This window comes from Polypterus senegalus, chromosome 1 (assembly GCF_016835505.1).
Source record: "Polypterus senegalus isolate Bchr_013 chromosome 1, ASM1683550v1, whole genome shotgun sequence".
In the NCBI taxonomy this organism is placed as follows: domain Eukaryota; kingdom Metazoa; phylum Chordata; class Cladistia; order Polypteriformes; family Polypteridae; genus Polypterus; species Polypterus senegalus.
This window is the reverse complement of record NC_053154.1, coordinates 268795856-268814736: the sequence shown is the minus strand read 5'-3', so window position 1 is coordinate 268814736 and position 18881 is coordinate 268795856. Positions and strand designations below refer to the sequence as shown.

The 18881-nt window shown below is 36.2% G+C and overlaps 1 protein-coding gene across 1 annotated transcript in view; it reads left to right on the top strand.

Moving 5' to 3' along the window:
* rassf4a (Ras association domain family member 4a) overlaps positions 1–18881 on the top strand; it is a 120413-nt gene that overhangs the window by 78536 nt on the left and 22996 nt on the right. The window contains exons 6-9 of the mRNA XM_039773745.1: positions 5536–5630; positions 6220–6377; positions 10234–10335; positions 11683–11734. Coding sequence (XP_039629679.1) covers positions 5536–5630; positions 6220–6377; positions 10234–10335; positions 11683–11734 — 407 coding nt within the window. The remainder of the gene's footprint in view (positions 1–5535; positions 5631–6219; positions 6378–10233; positions 10336–11682; positions 11735–18881) is intronic.

Below are 18881 nucleotides of genomic sequence, written 5' to 3'. Positions count from 1 at the left end.
CCAGGACTCTTCCTAGAGCTGGCCGGCCATCTAAACTGAGCGATCGGAGAAGAAGGACCTTAGTCAGGGAGGTGACCAAGAACCCGACGGTCACTCTGTCAGAGCTCCAGAGGTCTTCTGTGGAGAGAGGAGAACCTTCCAGAAGGACAACCATCTCTGCAGCAATCCACCAATCAGGCCTGTATGGTAGCACATCATGCTGTGGGGATGTTTTTCAGCGGCAGGAACTGGGAGACTAGTCAGGATAAAGGGAAAGATGACTACAGCAATGTACATCCTGGATGAAAACCTGCTCCAGAGCGCTCTTGACCTCAGACTGGGGCGACGGTTCATCTTTCAGCAGGACAACGGCCCTAAGCACACAGCCAAGATATCAAAGGAGTGGCTTCAGGACAACTCTGTGAATGTCCTTGAGTGGCCCAGTCAGAGCCCAGACTTGAATCCAATTGAACATCTCTGGAGAGATCTTAAAGTGGCTGTGCACCGATGCTTCCCATCCAACCTGATGGAGCTTGAGAGGTGCTGCAAAGAGGAATGGGTGAAACTGGCCAAGGATAGGTGTGTCAAGTTTGTGGCATCATATTCAAAAAGACTTGAGGCTGTGATTGCTGTCAATGGTGCATTGACAAAGTATTGAGCAAAGGCTGTGAATACTTATGTACATGTGATTTCTCAGTTTTTTTATTTTTAATAAATTTGCAAAAACCTCAAGTAAATTTTTTCATGTTGTCATTATGGGGTGTTGTGTGTAGAATTCTGAGGGAAAAAATGAATTGAATCCATTTTGGAATAAGGCTGTAACATAACAAAAAAAGTGATGTGCTGTGAATACTTTCCAGATGCAGTGTATATCTAGCAGTGTGGAGAAAATAATACCCAAAGCAGTTTGTGTAGGTCTTTTGGGAAAGTGTCCACCCCAGTTTACCAAAATTAATTACTGCTATCATTAACTGAGACAATTGCTGGTTTAAAATCAATCCCTGGCACATGGCTCTCAAGATATCCACACCAGCTGCTTTAATTTTGGCTGATTTTCTGGTAACCTACTTAGGTTACTTTTCTTACAATTTTGAATTGCCAAGCTATTTAATCAGAAGATAGCGGGTTGGATAATGGATGGATTGATGGATGGATGAAGCTGAAAGTGCTCTGATGAAAAGATAGCATGGTGTCCCTGTTCATTCTGATTTTATAGGAGAGAAATAAAGGCGATTGCATTCAGAATAGTTTAGAGCACTATCAATCTGGAGGCCTTATATTTCTTTTCAGTTTTTATTTCCACCTCCTCTCCAAGAACCATGGGAGGTTAAATGTAGAGAATTAGCTCTCTAGAAGTAAAATGCCATCTGCTTGTTTTTTTCTGACAATCGGCACATGATGACTATCCCTCTCCTTATACAGCTGCGCAGAACTGGCTGTGGGTGCATAGTCAATCACCATGGAATTATCTGGATATTTGATAATGTAACGTAATGTAATCATCCTGTCTCAGATCAATGTTATACAGGGCAAGGTTGGATTACAGTTAAATCAGCAGGAACCTTCATATTAGTCAATTTATCAGTCGGTATTTGAAGATGGGTATTACTTAAAGCTGAAGAAACAGTGTTCTGACATAGGTAAGTAAAATAACCAACAGTGAATCATCAGTTAGCACAATAAGCAAATAGATAATGTTTGAAGATGTTGTACATAAAGATGTTTGTACTTGTTACTGAATGTACAGTACTAGTTTCAGTTTTTTTATCACTGGCCTTGAACATTTAAACAAAACACTGTATTCATTAAAGGAATATAAATGTATAGTTTTTGTTTGTTGTATTTAGAAGTAATTCATATAGAAAATCAGAAACATCCAAAGGGTCTCGCAGAGCTTTTTCTCACTATATCTGTATACTGTATATCTGTTTATCTTTAGATATAGATAGAGACGCATAGATATATAGACAAATACATACTGCACTCTATTAGAGCACAGAATGTTGGGTGTTTTTTTTTTTTGAAAAATGTTTAAAATATTTACATTCTGTTTAGAGCATTTAGTTCACTAAACATAAATTGTAAATGTTAATTATTTAAATGTTTATTAATTTGTAAAAATAAGAGTATATAAGAGACTAATAATTATTTTAAAATACTAGGGGGCTCTGCCCCCTGCTCGCCTCACTCGCCAACCCCTGGGTTTGGTTAACCAGATATACAATTTAAAGAGATTTTAATGGGAATTGTTACAAATTCATTATTTTCAATTTTACTTTAAAACTTCAGTAAAAACAATATTTGAAATTAATTTTTCTTCAAGATCGCATAGAATTTTAATTCCGTGTTTGGACTTGCATTGTGATAACACAACATATAACTGCCCGTGAGTGAATATTGTTTCTTTCTCTCTATAAATAAACTGACTTTTTTGAATATTTGTCCCTGTGATTTATTAATTGTCATAGGAAAAGCTATTCTCATGGGAAACTAAATGTTTTAATACCAATGGCATTTCAAGATCTCCTTTTGTGTCTAATGTTATTCATGAAATATGTACTACATTACCTTTCTTGTCGCCTGTTAAAATTTTACATGTTAGAATTGTTCAACCAATTTTTAATACAACTAATCTTGTCCCATTGCATGGTCCATCACTCATATATAAATTACCCACTAACATTACGATACATCCTTCTTTCAACAGTAATTCAGCCGGTGGGAGACTGAATGGTGTTACACTTGTTGATAATCTATGGGATAGTAAATTGATGTTTTCATCTTCCACAATATCACCACCAGCTGCTTCAGCATAGTCTATTGATACGCATTTAATCAATTTGCCGTGTTACCGATTGACAATTTTCGCGTTAATTTGTTTGACTTCATTGTTTCTCGCTGCTAGGATTGCCCATATACTCATTTCTTCTGTTGATAATCCTTTGGGATTTGATTTTTCCATAGTAAGTCTTCTTTAATTGTGAGATTTTGAATTTTAAAATTTGCCAATGTCTAGTAGCCAGTTTGCATGACCGAATTTTGGTTTCTTCGAAATTAAGCTTGTCGTAGCTTTAATTGTTGTGGAACCACAGATTCTAATAGAATATGGTCCATTATTGTGTAAATCTATGTTTTGAGCATTGAATGATGCGAACATGAACAGATTATTGTAGACTCAGATATTTTGCCTGTAGTGTTTGTGGATTTCACTATTCACCAAACAACAAATCTTTTAATTCTCGCATATACGCCTCTTCATTGGGAAGAAACACTACTTTTCCCTAATGGCAACACGAATTGGACAATCTACAAGTCTCCAACTTAAACTTTAAAGATTTACAATATCTACATACTTCCAACATGTCACCTATGTCCATATATTCGATCTCTTTTCGAATTTTACAACAACATTTATTTATATAGTACATTTTCATACAAATAATGTAGCTCAAAGTGCTTTACATGATGAAGAAGAGAGAAATAAAAGACAAAGTAAGAATTAAAATAAGACAACACTAATTAACATAGAATAAGAGTAAGGTCCGATGACCAGGGAGGACAGAAAAAAAAAAAACCTCCAGACGGCTGGAGAAAAAAAATAAAATCTGCAGGGGTTCCAGGCATTCTACCTAACCTAAATGAAACAGTCCTCTTTGTATTTAGGGTTCTCTTGGAAAGACTTGATGATGATGGTCACGTAGACTTCTGGATTTTAATCCATCAATGTAGGACATCACGGTGCTTTGATTAGGTGGTGATGGCGCAGATCACCACCACAGAAAACCGGGAAAAGAAACAGAAGAGAGAGTAGGGGTCAGTACGGATTTTAGAGCCATCATGAGTAGTTATTATAATGAATTGAATACACAGAGTATCAGGATTAGATGAAGGTGAAGTTAGCAGAAAGCCATGTTAAAGTAATGTGTTTTTAGAAGTTTTTTTGAAGTGCTTCACCGTATCAGCCTTGCAAATTCCTATTGGCAGGCTATTCCAGATTTTAGGTGCATAACAGCAGAAGGCTGCCTCACCACTTCTTTTAAGTTTTGCTCTTGGAATTCTAAGCAGACACTCATTTGAGGATCTAAGGTTACGATTTGGAATATAAGCTGTCAGACATTCTGATATATAAAATGGAGCAAGATTATTTAAGGCTTTGTAAACCATAAGCAGTATTTTTAACGTCAATTCTGAATGACACAGGTAACCAGTGTAGTGACATGAAAACTGGTGAAATGTGCTCGGATTTTCTTTTGCTAGTTAGGATTCTAGCAGCTGCATTCTGCACTAGTTGCAAACGATTTATGTGTTTTTTGGGTAGTCCTGAGAGGTGTGCGTAACAGTAATCTAGACGACTGAAAACAAAAGCGTGAACGAATTTCTCAGAATCTTTCAATGATATAAGAGGTCTAACTTTTGCAATGTTTAAGTGAAAAAATGCTGTCCTAGTGGTCTGATTAATATGCAATTTAAAATTTAGGTTACAGTTAAGTTACCCCTAAGTTCTTTACCTCCGTCTTGACTTTTAATCCTAATGCATCAAGTTTATTTCTAATAATCTCATTGTCTCCATTATTGCCAATCACTGAAATTTCTGTTTACTACTTTCATAATCTGTAACTTGCTCTGCATGTGTATCACGCCAACGTTTTTAAACCTCTTTACAAAGTTCTACTTGTCTTCTACTCTGTCCTTTGTTTCTGACCTCGCTTGGACCTGCTATATTTTCAATTCCACTTGGTCCGGAATGATTATTACTTTCCTTTATTTCACCGAGTAATTTCCGTTTGTTAGCGCTAATGCAATCTTTACTATTTTTTTTTTTTTTAATTTTACTACTTTCATATTCTTTTAACTTCCTCTGCATATGTATCGTGCCAATGTTTTTTGAGCCTTTCGAATTCCACTACTTTCATAATCTCTGACCTGCTCTGCCTGTGTATTGCATCAACATTTTTGAACATCTTTATGAAGTTCTGCTTTGTCTTTTATCTCTGACCCCGATTGGACCTACAAGGTTTTCAGTTCCACTTGGTCTTGGCTGATTATTACTTTACTTATTTTCAGAATTTGCACATAGATTATTATTGTTCTTTATTGTATTCTTTTCTGTCCAACGCTTTTAGGTTTCTTTTCAATGCGCTGCTCTTTCTTCTTCGCTTAGTCATTGACATTTCATCTATAACATATAAAACTATTGTTCTGATAAAATTTATAAGTTGAGAGTGCAGGAAGTGTGTCTGACAAAAGCATTCACACGACTGAGAGGTTAGATGACCGTGGTCTTGTTTGAAAATGGTTGTAAGTATGATGTGACTTTAAAGTATTTCATGTTATGTCTCGCAGGACTTCATTCCAAAAATCACGTCTCGTCCCAAGATTTTTTTTATTATAATAGAGAGATAAAATAGTTACTAAGATTTGACAGCCAAAAGCTTTAGTGGCTTTATTTTCTCATTGCATGGTCACATTTGTGTGTGCCAATGATTTGCAGCATGCTATATACTTTAGAAGTGTAAATGGGAGATTTAGAAATGTACCTTTTTCTTTCTCAAACAGAAATGAAAGATCTGCACATAATGTTTCAGTGGAGAAAGCTGTTGAATCCAATAATAATTCTGTAAACAATGAACTGCTCTCAGTTGGTGTAAGAAGTAAGTTATTTTAATAAAGAAAAATCATTTAAAATCTGTAAGTCCTTTGCTTGTCTGATATTCAAAACCATGAACAAAATAAGTTTGATTCCACATTCATTTAAGAAAACAAATTAAACAGTTCTTAAAGAATTAGTAATGAAAAATGGTTTTACTTACATTTCACTTTGATTATTTTTATTTGGCCATATCTATGCAGAATGTGTTTTGCCAGACATTTTTCTTGTCAGGTTCAGACAGGTCAATTACTGCACATCTAATGCTAATATTCAGTAGTACCAGTAGTACTTTGGGTAGAATCATATGCTGTGCTAAAGGTCTTTGCGGGGGGAAAAAAGTGAAAACATAGAGTTGTACTGAAGAGAACCAGATTAAATGCCTTTCCCAGTACTATTGTGAAGCTGCAGCATACTGCCTACATTTCTACTGTTCTGTATCACTTACAAAAAGCAGCAGAATAAAATGTATATTTCTATTCAGTTATAAAAAAGGAATATTTTAACTACCAATTCTGAAGACACAATTTATAAAAATGATGTTGATTGGTGCAATTTCTGTTTTAATTTTTTTTTATATATATATATTTTAGATTCTGAGATAGAGGAGGAAACACCACAACTAATGAGAACAAAAAGTGATGCAAGTTTCATGAATGTTCAGAGAAGATGCAAATATCGAACTCCAGGAGAAATGCAGAAAATTAAAAGACATCGATTTTCCATCAATGGGCACTTTTATAACCACAAGGTACTTGCAAACTGAGTAGTATTAAAAATACATCGGTGTATTGTTGGAAGGGATTTGGTGTGAGAACTATGTTTTCTGGAGGTTAAACTGTAAAAAGGTATGAAGAATTTTATTTTTTTAATATAAAGATTGCTTAGTACAAAAGATTGAAAATGTTAAAATGACCCTTTAAGCCACAGACTTCGATCGTTAAAACATTTTTATTTCATGCCCAACATTTTAGTGTTGCCAAAAGCTGGTCAATTAAATAAATAGAGCAACAACGGTGTTGTTGTCAGTTGCTTTTTAAAGCTAATAGCAAATATTTAATGAACTGAAGACTTTAGACAATCTTCACATTTCACTGAATGAAAGAGAAAATAAAAACAACAAGGTAGTATAACAGAGAGAGCAATGAGGTAAAAGAAAAAAGCAACATTATAGATGGAACATTCAGTAAAAATGTCTCTTTGAACAATTAAACAAAGAAGAGGCAAGTGCCCAAATTGATGTGAGCCTTTGGGCTGAAGGAGCTTCCCAAAACCATTTTAAAAGAAAGTCACAGAATGTTCTTCCTGGGTATGGCATTAATCTGCAGTCAGCCCTGCAAGTAGGTCCTCCAACTTATACGGAAAGTTTAGGGATTGGTGACAGGATTGGCATTCCAGCTACTGCAAAAAACTCACACTGTTCCAGTGTGGTGCTGAGGTGTCATCCACTGAACTTGGGTCCCAATCCAGGTGGTTCGTCATGTGGTGGGTGCAGCAATGCGCTATCAGCACATGCTTCCAACCTTACAGAAAAGGGAGTATATGGTTGAATGGGAATACCTGTTCACCACTTTGCATAAATCTGGACTTGGCCTGAACATATGTGCATGAATCAAACTACAGTATACCATTCCATAAGCTTCAATTTGTAGTAACAACATTATTTCAGATTACTTCAAAGTAGAATGTGGTACTAGACAAGGATGCCCCCTGTCTCCACTGCTATTTGCAATCACCATTGAGCCATTGGCGGTTTACTTTCGAAATACATCAGAGATAAAGGGGATTTTCAGAGCAGGACTTGAACAGAAAATATCACTATATGCAGATGATATAGTACTGTATATATCAGACTCATAAAATTCCATGCCTACAGCCCTAACAGCACTAGCAGATTTTCTAAGAATATCTGGACTTAAAATTAACTTGAACAAAAGTGTGCTTTTTCCAGTGAATTCTCTAGCAAACATTAGATTGGACACCTTCCCTTTCATCATTGCAGATCAGTTTAAATACTATGGGGTAAATGTAACAAGTAGAAATTAAAGCGCTTTTTCAACAAAATTGTGCTGTTTGCATGGAAAAACCTAAATAAGACATCCATAGATGGTCTTTCTTTAGCAGGAAGAATTAACATTGTGAAGATGAATATCCTCCCTAAGCTTCTGTTCCTATTTCAAAACATCCCCATATACATTAACTAATATTTTTTTAAGAAATTAGATTCAATCATAACCTCATTTATTTGGAATTCAAAAACTCATCAAAAGGCAGCATGGCTCTACCTAATTATTAATTTTATTACTGGCCAGCAAACATACAAGCTGTAAAAACCTGGACATTGACAAAAAATAGATGAACACACACTAGCTTGGTCTGCAATAGAAATTAAATCCTGAAGTGCTTCTTTATATTCCTTGCTTTGTACTCCAGTAAATGTAAGGTATCATCAATATGCTAACAACCCAATTGTCCGTCATTCACTCAGAATATGGAACCCATGTAGGAAGCACTTTAAGTTAGGAATTATCTTATCTGTGATATTTCTACATGATAACCACCTTTTTCCACCCTCTCGAACTTACACAGTTTTTAAAGTTTGGAAAACGTATGGGACTAAATCATTTAGAAATTTGTATATAAATAATGTCTTTGCATCCTATGAGCAATTATACTCCAAATTTAATCTCCCATCACCACAATTTTTCCACTATCTCCAAATTAGAAACTTTGCCAAACAAAATCCCAGTTTTCCTCACCTCCCACCTATTTCTATTCCAAAAGAGTTATTGATCAGTTTTGGGGACTCAAACAAAATTTATATAATATATAAAAACATCTTAAAGTCCCTTCCATTTAAAAATCCAAAATACTACTCTTAACAGTTTTGCTCTGGTTGTTGGCCTTCCACTCTTTCTCATGTGTGGGGTATGGAAAGTTATATGCTTTAAATAAAATTTAAAAAATAAATAAGAAAAGAGTACATCAAGACTGAATAAACTTTAGTGAGAAGTAGTTTAAGAATGTTTTTTTTTTTTATTATGTTGTGGTGACAATCACATTTACCTCATGGATTTTATAAAGCATATGCAGTGTATTTGAGTATTTCATTATGGTATACATCTACCAATAATAAGTCTTAACAAATGTGTCCCAGTTATTATTGAGATAATGAAAGAAATGATATTCATCATAATTTGCTTGATACTTTGACACTTAAATGTAGCAGCATACATGGCTATTAAGCCTATTAAGAGAATAATTTTATTAAATTTAATGAACTGATGGCAATTTTTTCTGACTCCTAGATGGAAATTTAATTGTAAGCTTTTAAGAAGCTATTCTGTTGTTAATAAACTGTAGCTTGAACTTCTGGTCTGAACTGATACCAAAGCTGAGGCTGCTGTCAAGGATGTCAGGGAAACAGTTGGTGTTTTAGAGTGTTTTTTCCTGTTCATGAATTTATAGAGAATTTGGCAAAAGGAAGAGCTTTGAGAATGCATTTATAGAATGTATACAAGAATTTTTTTTTGCTTTTGATGGAAAACAAACTAAAATCTGGCAAGTATGAAAGAATAATAACTTGTTGTCATTCTGTTGTCTAACAAGAGGTTGCTGCAATCAATAGTTTCAAAAACCGGAAAACTGAAAAATATTTAATTTTTGCAAGGGTTTTAATTAATTTTCACATATTAAAAGCATACCAATGCTGATCATATATTATAAAAATCCAATGTATGTCTGTCCTCTACTTAACAGATTTAGGTTTTTTTCTTTAATTTAATTCAGCATTCCAGTTCATTTTGCGACTTCTCTCAATGAGCTAAAAATCATAGTTTGCTTGTGGTACTGATTTATTTACACAAATCCGAGAGACACGGGTGGCCTTCTCACTTACGTTTCAGCCTCGGGGCGTATCCACTTAGCTAGCGTATGAGAGAACTACTTAACGGGTTTAGATTGGGTTTTTTTCTGGAATTTGCTTGAATATTTTGGTTGATTTTTGCGACTTCTCTCATCACGCTAAGAATCATAATTCGCTTGCAGGAGTGATATGTTCACACTGTTCCGAGACTGTGGCTGCGGGCTGAGAGGAGGGGGAACCATGAAGTCAGGAGAGGGGAGCCGGGTTGGGCCCTCCTCATCCACATGCCAGCCTCCGTTCGAATCGTTCTATCTCATGCCACATTTTGGAGCGGACCTTGCCTCCGCTTAGCTAGTGATACCTGTTTGCTTATTGCTTTTTAAAGTTTGTCCTGTTTCACAACTATCCCGACGAAGCTGTGGGGGACGGCTAGTCTAACATAAACGAACAGCACCTTCTATTCATTATCTATGTTTAATGCTGCTACATTTTTTTTTAATGTGGGTTTGAATTCATGATACCTTTATAATTATCTGTTGCTTAATCAATTTACATAAAGATCTGTTCTGTATAGCAACATGTTTACTTTTTTAGAAACTAGGCATACTCATTATTCCAGAATGTGGCAGTACTCATTTTAAAAAATGTATCGGTAATAAACACATTTTGAGCAATTTTTTTTAGATATTTGTGTGCTTGTTTGTTTTTAATTTTATTATTTAATGTTACTTCTCTGTTGTAGACTTCAGTGTTTACTCCAGCATATGGATCGGTTACTAATGTCAGAGTTAACAGCACTATGACTACACCACAGGTTCTGAATTTACTGCTCAACAAATTCAGAGTAAGTACAATATGTTAACACATCCCTGCTAAACATAAGCCTGTTTGAAAATGTAATGAGTCTGTGTTGATGACAAAATCATATTTCAACAGGTTTTGTAGTGGTATACTATGTTTAAAAGCTGTTGGAATATTGCTCATAACCTGAGTGTGTGTGATATTCTTGTAACACCTTAAAGCATAATAAATGTACATAATCAAGTATTTGTTCTAAGAAGATAAGCTTTTTCAGAGCCTAATTTAAGAAGTTCTGGTAGCATGTTAAACTATATTTAATGTACTTACAAAAATTAATTTGTATTTAATAACTTCTAAAACAACCTAAAAGGCTAAGTTATAGACTGTAAACCACAAGATTGTCTGTTCAGTCCTCAGTTTGACCCTGAGCAAGTTACTCCCCATGTTAGAATTTTTTTTTTTACCATAGAACAGTACTGTATAAAATATAGTTTGGTTGTATGTTGTTTGCATTTTATGAGCATGTTTTTAAGCCACAACATTTAGTGCAAAATCCTTAATTTTAAATCACAGAAGAATTTGGTAAAACAAATGGAAGCAAATCTAATTTAATTATGCAGACCCTGTAGTTAGGATATAGCGGGTTGGGTAATGGATTGATGGATGGATGGATGGATTTTGCTTTGTTCTTTGCTTAAGGCAGTTGTCTTGTAATTCATCTTTATATTTAAATTTTTTTTTTTTTTAACTTCTTGAAACTTTAAAAATTAGTTTATATATACAACTTTTTCTGGGGTTTTCTGACCCAGTCTGTCTCTGACATTTAGTTTCCTTTATTAAAAATTTTATAATATTGTAACGTTATTTGCAACACCCATTTGTTTTTCCAGTGGGTGCTGCAATTTTGAGGATTTCACATCTCATTACCATGGTAATAACACATCATAAAATTCTCTGGGATGGTGTAATGATGTCATGACTACACATCTCTAATTTATCTGAGATTTAATTTATTTGTGTACTTTCTTTTGTGATTTTTGGTTTACTGTGTTTGTGTTTTTTTTTTTTTAAAAATCTTTTCTCCTGGTAATTTTAAGTCAGCACAGTAACGTTTATACAACTGATATAATACTTGCTCATCTTAAGCAGGACAGTTTTAAATCTGTATAGCAGCTGATCCTGCTCAATGTTGTTTGTTCCTGGCTTTACATATGATCATAATATAAAGTATTTATATTATGGTATACATTTTCAGATGTATGTAAGCATACTGTATCCTTTTCATTTTCATTATGAAACTGCAGATTACATATGCATGCAACAAAGTTTAATTATAGACCTTTTTTCTAAGAAATAACTTGGAGATATTATTTAATTTTTATGCTTTTAGGTAGAAAATGGTGCTGATGAATTTGCATTGTATGTGGTTCATGAATGTGGTGGTAAGTTGTATTTTTAAAATTTAGATGAATAATTTTATTTATTAAATATAACATTAAAATGTTTCTTTGTCCTTAAATCTTATCTTGTGGTTCCTTGATCGCATGTGATACCAATATTAGCCCACTTAGCAAAGTAACAGTCCATTTCTGCTTTACAGGGGTTATATTAGGACTACAGAGGTCAAATGTTAGGGGGACATGAAATATACGGTAGTCTCAATTTGATTGGTGTGACCACATCATTCAACAATTAGTCACTGCACTTTTGAAACCTTTAAATTGGAAATTTTGTCAGCCACACATTAATGTCTATTACATTTCATTGACTACTCTATGATTATTATTTAAATTCATAATAAATAATAAAGCATGTAGATTCACTTTAAGAAAGTGAAAAATGACAAACATCATGTACAGTATCTTCCGCATACTGCATCACCCAATCCAGGTTAGATATGGTCTTTGATGATGATGATAATAATAAAATTGATAATTTTGAGGTGGTTTCGTATTTCTTTGTTACATAGTTACAGTATGTGTGCATCAGTAGGTGTCCTCATGGCGCCATTCACTACTGCATTTGAAATGTGTCATGTTGGTACTGGGGATGCATTTTTGATGGTTTAGAATGGAAAGGAAACCTTCAATTTTAAGGGATAGGAAACATTACAGTATGTTTTAAAAGTGTTTTGTAAAAGTACTGGTTGGAAGTAAAAACAAAACAACCAAAAATACTAAGGAGCAATCAACTGTTATGTGCATTGTATACAAACACCTAATAATACAGGCTGTTCTGAAAGAAATCCATAATGGTTAAAAGTGAACGGTTCTCATTTATTTTCAGTCACCTTGACATTGCAGCTGTTGTTGTTTCAAGATTTGCAAAAAAAATGAGTCATACAATGTGAACCTGTTTGGTTTTTTTTTTTTTTTTTTTTTTTTAAATTGGCTTGCAAACCTGAAAAAGAAATCCCACAGTGTTTTAGTAAAATTGTGTGTAACAGCATACCACTATTGTTTCAAAAGTGGCTTGTTTTAGTTGGTTATGCACAGCTGCAAACAAAAGCCTAAATTTGTATCTTCTATTATTTAAATTACAGGTGCAATTTTCCACATGGTTGTTTAAACTTGTTTCGATCAAAACTTTGTTTTGATTCACATGTCCAGACAGGATATTTGTGTAGCTTTCAATGGAAAGTATTTATTTGATTAAAAACCTTCGTTTACACCAATATCAACTAAATAAAACATTTAAAAAATGTCATTTTAGGGATTTCTCTCCAAAAACCTGGATTTTACAGTACTTAATCAAAAACACAGTTCATGATGCAATATTCTGGAATCAATTTTCTTTTGTGCCCAAGTCTGTCACATATCATTGTATCAGGTTTAGATGTTATATCCCATAACACTGCAAAGTTATACTCTTTGTCACAAGGTGTCCCTGTATTTGGAAGCACAGTGTCTCCTTTTGAAAATATTTAGTCTCTGGCACCTAAACAATCTCTTAAAACAAGTATTGCAGTACCGTGTGTGTGTGTGTGTGTGTGTGGGAGGATTTTTTTTTTTGTAGGAAAGAAAATTAAATACATATGCTAAATCTATACTAATAAAAGGCAAAGCCCTCACTGACTGACTCACTCACTCACTCATCACTAATTCTCCAACTTCCCATGTAGATAGAAGGCTGAAATTTGGCAGGTTCATTCCTTACAGCTTACTTACAAAAGTTAAGCATGTTTCATTTCGAAATTCTACGCGTAACGGTCAACAACGTCCGCCATATTAAACTTTCTTATTTATGGCCCCATCTTCACGAAATTTGGTAGGCGGCTTCCCTGCGCTAACTGAAACCAATGTACGTACTTATTTCGGTGGTATGACACCACTGTCGGCCGCCATATTGAACTTTCCAACGGTCTTTGTTGCCCTCACTGACTCACTCATCACTAATTCTCCAACTTCCTGTGTAGGTAGAAGGATGAAATTTGGCAGGCTCATTCCTTACAGCTTACTTACAAAAGTTAAGCAGGTTTCATTTCGAAATTCTACGCGTAACGGTAATAATGGTCGACAACGTCGCTTTGTTAAACTTTCTTATTTATGGCCCCATCTTCACGAAATTTGGTAGACGGCATCCCTGCGCTAACCGAAACCGATGTACGTACTTATATCGGTGGTATGACATCACTGTCGCCCACCATATTGAACATTCCAACGGTCTTTGTTACTTATGGGCCCATCTTCAAGAAATTTAGTACACGGGTTCCCAACGCTAACTGAATCCTACTTATGTACATATAGCCTGCAGCTCGGTCGATTTGTGAGGTGGCATTGGGTCCCCCATCCCCACGCCTTCCACATTGTTTGCTGCCTGCCTATATAAGGCCGTCCGTCGCTCCGGTCTCTTCATTCCCTTCCTTGCTTTGCCACGGTATTCACGTCTCCCTGCTGATAACTGCAGCCTTTTTATTTAATCCATGGCTTCTCCGCTGTTTTATTGTTCGTTTATTACGATTATAGTTATTGTATAGGTATTTTAGACTTAGTTTACATTGTTCAGGTACCCATTTCCTTTATCATTCCAACCGTACCCCCATTAACATGTCTAGCGAGGTAATCACCATCGATCAAAGAACTGTCACTTACCGAGTGGTTTCCATGCCCGGAGATGCCTTTTCCATTCTCTGTGTTACATATTGCACGGCCATATCAGGCTCAGTCTTGATATCCGGAGGAACATTGTGTCTTATTTAGTGAATGACTGGGACAGGTTCAAGGTGTGGACTGATGACGGTACAGGAGATAATTATACTACACAGGAGCACTATAAGAGTGAAATGCTTAAGCCCTTCACATATGGTTCTGCATATGAGTTGATGGCTGCCGCTGAATTGTTCGGTTGTTGCTTTCAAGTGTACCAAAATGGCCAAATATTTTACACCTTTGGACACCCGCCAATGCCTCTTAAACATCTTAGATTCACAGGTGACGAATTGAGTAGTGGACACTTTGATGTTTATGAATGTTTAAACTCTCAAAAGCTGGATGCGAAGTTATCGATGAAACTGGTTGTATGCTTACAACGCTTGACAGATGCCAAATGTCACTTCAACACAACAAGTCCTGCAAATATTAACGTAATTGAAACAAACAATGAAAATCAAACCGATTATGACAGCAGCAATCCAAGCTGTGAGATTTGAGGCAAGATTGCTTTTCACATGCCCAACTGTACGTTGCATGCTCAAGAGTAAGCTCAGTGCACAGCTTGGTCATATTACAACTGGAGGGCCGAACTGACAACGTGGCATACAAAGAGATCCTTAAATAATTATTGGTATATTTTCCCTCAGTTTAAAAAGGTTTAGTTTTCTTCTTAATAAAAATTTTAAGGCAGTACTTCGCTGCTGCAAAGCACGGGTATTTTGCTAGTATACTATATATCACACTGAAGCAACAGGTAAACAATTTGTAAGTAAAATTATGTACTCATTCAAACTTATACTTTCAAAATTATTTTTTATGCATATCATCAAAACAATTTCTGTTTACCAGTAGACACAAAGGAAACTTGAATTTTGTACACTAGATTGGGTTTTTGTGCTGCAATTCACACATCTTCTGGTACTGTCTGTTTCAGTTGCCCCACAGACATTCCGTGTGTTTTCATCTTTTTATTTTTCCTGTTGGTGTTGCTTTTTTCCTTACATTTCACATCTGGAATATACTAAGTACATACATTTTCATACCATCTTTTTCTAGTGCTGGGGTACGGTAGTGGGGACAATGCCTTTGTTGTTCGACCTGGGCACAGGGTTGGAAACAAGCAGTCCAGAGCACAGAGAGAGTCATATAGACACATACAACTAAACCAGTGTTTCTCAAACTGTTTTGAGTCACAGGTAGCAGTTATTGGGTCATAAGCACATAAGACTTGCTCACAGTTTTATCTGTCTCACCCCCTCTACCACCAAAGGAATAAACAATGCTGTGCATGATTTTATTTCCTGTTTGTAATTGTTCTCGTTTCTGAATTTCATGGGTGCGTCCAGTGTCATGATCAATCAAAATCTGGATAAAAGAATATCACACTGCGCAATCGATCTATTTTGTTGGGGTTGGAGGAGTTAGGATGGTATGAAAGAGCACATCTAACATAAGGAAACAGTGCAGCAGACAAGAGTCCGACTGTGGTAATTGAAGCCATGACGTACGAGCTGCACACTGTGTTGCTTCAGGATTATACTAAAAGCAATACTTACAAATCAAGCATAGCATCAAGTACTTCATTCAACACGTTATTCTCAGTAGAGTCAAAAATGTGATAAAAATTTGACTTGAACGTTCTACGTAACGATGCATAAAGATGAGCAGGAGCAGTTTATTTCTTGTGTGTTATGTACAGCTGTGACATGTAATATGATTGACTAATCATAGACTACTATACATCATAGAATGAGCTTAAACCCAGATATCCAATGTTACTGAGTCTTGTTGTATGTGGCTTGAAGAAGGTAAGACATTTGATTAAAGCAGATTCACTCAGTTGTGACATGCTGCTCACCTCAGGGTATACATCAGCAAAATTGTTTGTTTTAATATTTTAGCAATTTGTTAAATTCATGAGAATCAGGTAACAGAGCAAGATCAACTTCAGCAACAGAGTTTGTAAATTTTAGATAATGTATTTCACCCCTTGTAAAATGTTATGTGACACCTACAAAAAATGAAATATACTGCTCACAAAAATTAAAGGAACACTTTAAAGAAACACATTAGATACATCAGATCTCAATATGAAGTTGGATATCTATACAAATAACGACAGGGCAATGTCTTAGGAACAAAAGGATGCCAAGTCTTTTAATGGAAATAAAAGTTTTCTGCCTACAGAGGGCTCAATTGTGTAGACACCCTAAAATCAGAGTGAAATGAAGATGTAGCAGGCTAGTCCATTTTTTCAAAAACGTAATTTCTGCTACTCAAAATGCTTTTCAGTATCTTGTGTGCCCCCCACGAGCTTGTATGCATGCTTGACAACGTCGGGGCATGCTCCTAATGAGACGACGGATGGTGTCTTGTGGCATTTCCTCCCAGATCTGTATGAGGGCATCCCTGAGCTGTTGTACAGTCTGAGGAGCAACCTGGCGGCGCCTAATGGACCGAAACATAATGTCCCACAGATGGTTCTATTGGGTTTAAGTCAGGGGATCGTGAAGGCCATTCAATTGTTTCAATTCCTTCATCCTCCAGGTACTGCCTGCATACTCTTGCCACATGAGGCCGGGCATTGTCATGCATTAGGAGGAAACCAGGACCTACTGCACCAGCGTAGGGTCTGACGATGGGTTCAAGGATTTCATCTTGATACCTTATGGCAGTCAGAGCACCATTTCCTACGCAGTAGATGTCTGTGCGTCCCTCCATGGATATGCCTCCCCAGACCATCCCTGACCCACCACCAAACCTGTCATGTTGAACGACGTTGCAGGCAGCATATCGTTCTCCTTGTCTTCTCCAGACTCTTTCACGTCTATCACAGCTGCTCAGGGTGAACCTGCTCGTTTGTAAAAAGTACAGGGCACCAGTGACGGACTTGCCAATTCTGGTGTTCTTGAGCAAATGCCAGTCGAGCTCCATGGTGCTGGGCAGTGAGCACAGGGCCCACTACAGGACGTCGGGCCCTCAGTCCATCTTCATGAAGTCTGTTCCTGATTGTTTGGGTAGAGACATTCACACCAGTGGCCCTCTGGAGGCCATTTTGTAGGGCACGAGCAGTGCTCAGCCTGTTCCGCCTTGCACAGAGGAGTAGGTATCGGTCCTGCTGATGGGTTGAGGACCTTCTACGGCCCTGTCCAGCTCTCCGAGAATAACAGCCAGTCTCCTGAAATCTCCATGTTCTGGAGATTGTGCTGGGAGACACATTAAACCTTCTTGCTGCAGCACGTGTGGATGTGCCATCCTGGAGAAGTTGGACAACCTGTGCAACTTCTGTAGGGTTAAGGAATCACCTCATACTGCCAGTAGAGATGATTACTCAAGCCAAAACTAGCACAAGTGGAAAACCAGCCAAAAAAGATCAAGAGGGAGAAACTTGAAATGACCTCCACATGTAAAAAACCAGTCCTGTTTTGAGGGTTTTCTAATTGTTGCCACTTTAGTGCACCTGTCGTTAAGTCCATGAACACCAATACTGCTGAAAGTGATTAACAATGACCTCAGCTGCTTAACCAACCAGAAAATTATCAGACAGGTTTAATTGATTTCATGCCAGGCCCAATAAAAAAAGTGTTCCTTTAATTTTTGTGAGCAGTGTACATATTTAATGTGAATGAAATACATATTTATTTGGCCCCATCTTAAATTCTCATTTTACCACTCCTGAAATGCATTTTTTATGATGCATATAAATATCAAATATGTTTTAAGTACAGTATTTCCAACTCATTCTAGATTGAAACTTGTAATGAGATGCCATATATGGGTGACATTTTCTTTTAAATTTCTAAACAGATAAAAATATTAAAAAGTAGCAGGCCATTTAAAAATTAAGGCAATGAGACATGGAGTTTGATGCTTCTGTGTCACAGCTCTTGGAGAATGGGTTGAACCATATCTCAGTTGTCCACTGTGTGAAATTCACACATTTTTCCCATTTTTTGAATGTTTTCTCAAGGTACTATGATGTCAACATTTTTTAGATGTGCAAGCTAATTAACTGCCATCTGTAAATAGGTTTATTATGAGTGAGACCCGTGATAAACTCAAAAACTCTGAGGGAAAATGTGTCTGTCTGTTACTGCTTCATATTGCAAAATTCAGGCTATTGTTTTCTTTCCAGTGAAGTTGACTGTGAATTTTATTGTGGGATCATGTATATTTTATTATTTTCTGTCACACACAATAAATATTGACATCTGTAATTTGAAGACAGTGCTGGTTAAACGAACAGACAAAATCATTGTACTGTATATGTGCAGTACATGTCATTTTGCAGGGCAGGGGCATCTCAGCATTAGCAGTACCAGCTTCTGCTCATTGTATTTTCTATCGGCTTTAAGCAGTCATGAGTAGTGTAAATAAGTTATAGGGTTACTTATTTGGGGCTCTCTGTGTGTCTATTAGTGGAACTTTTTTTAGGAAA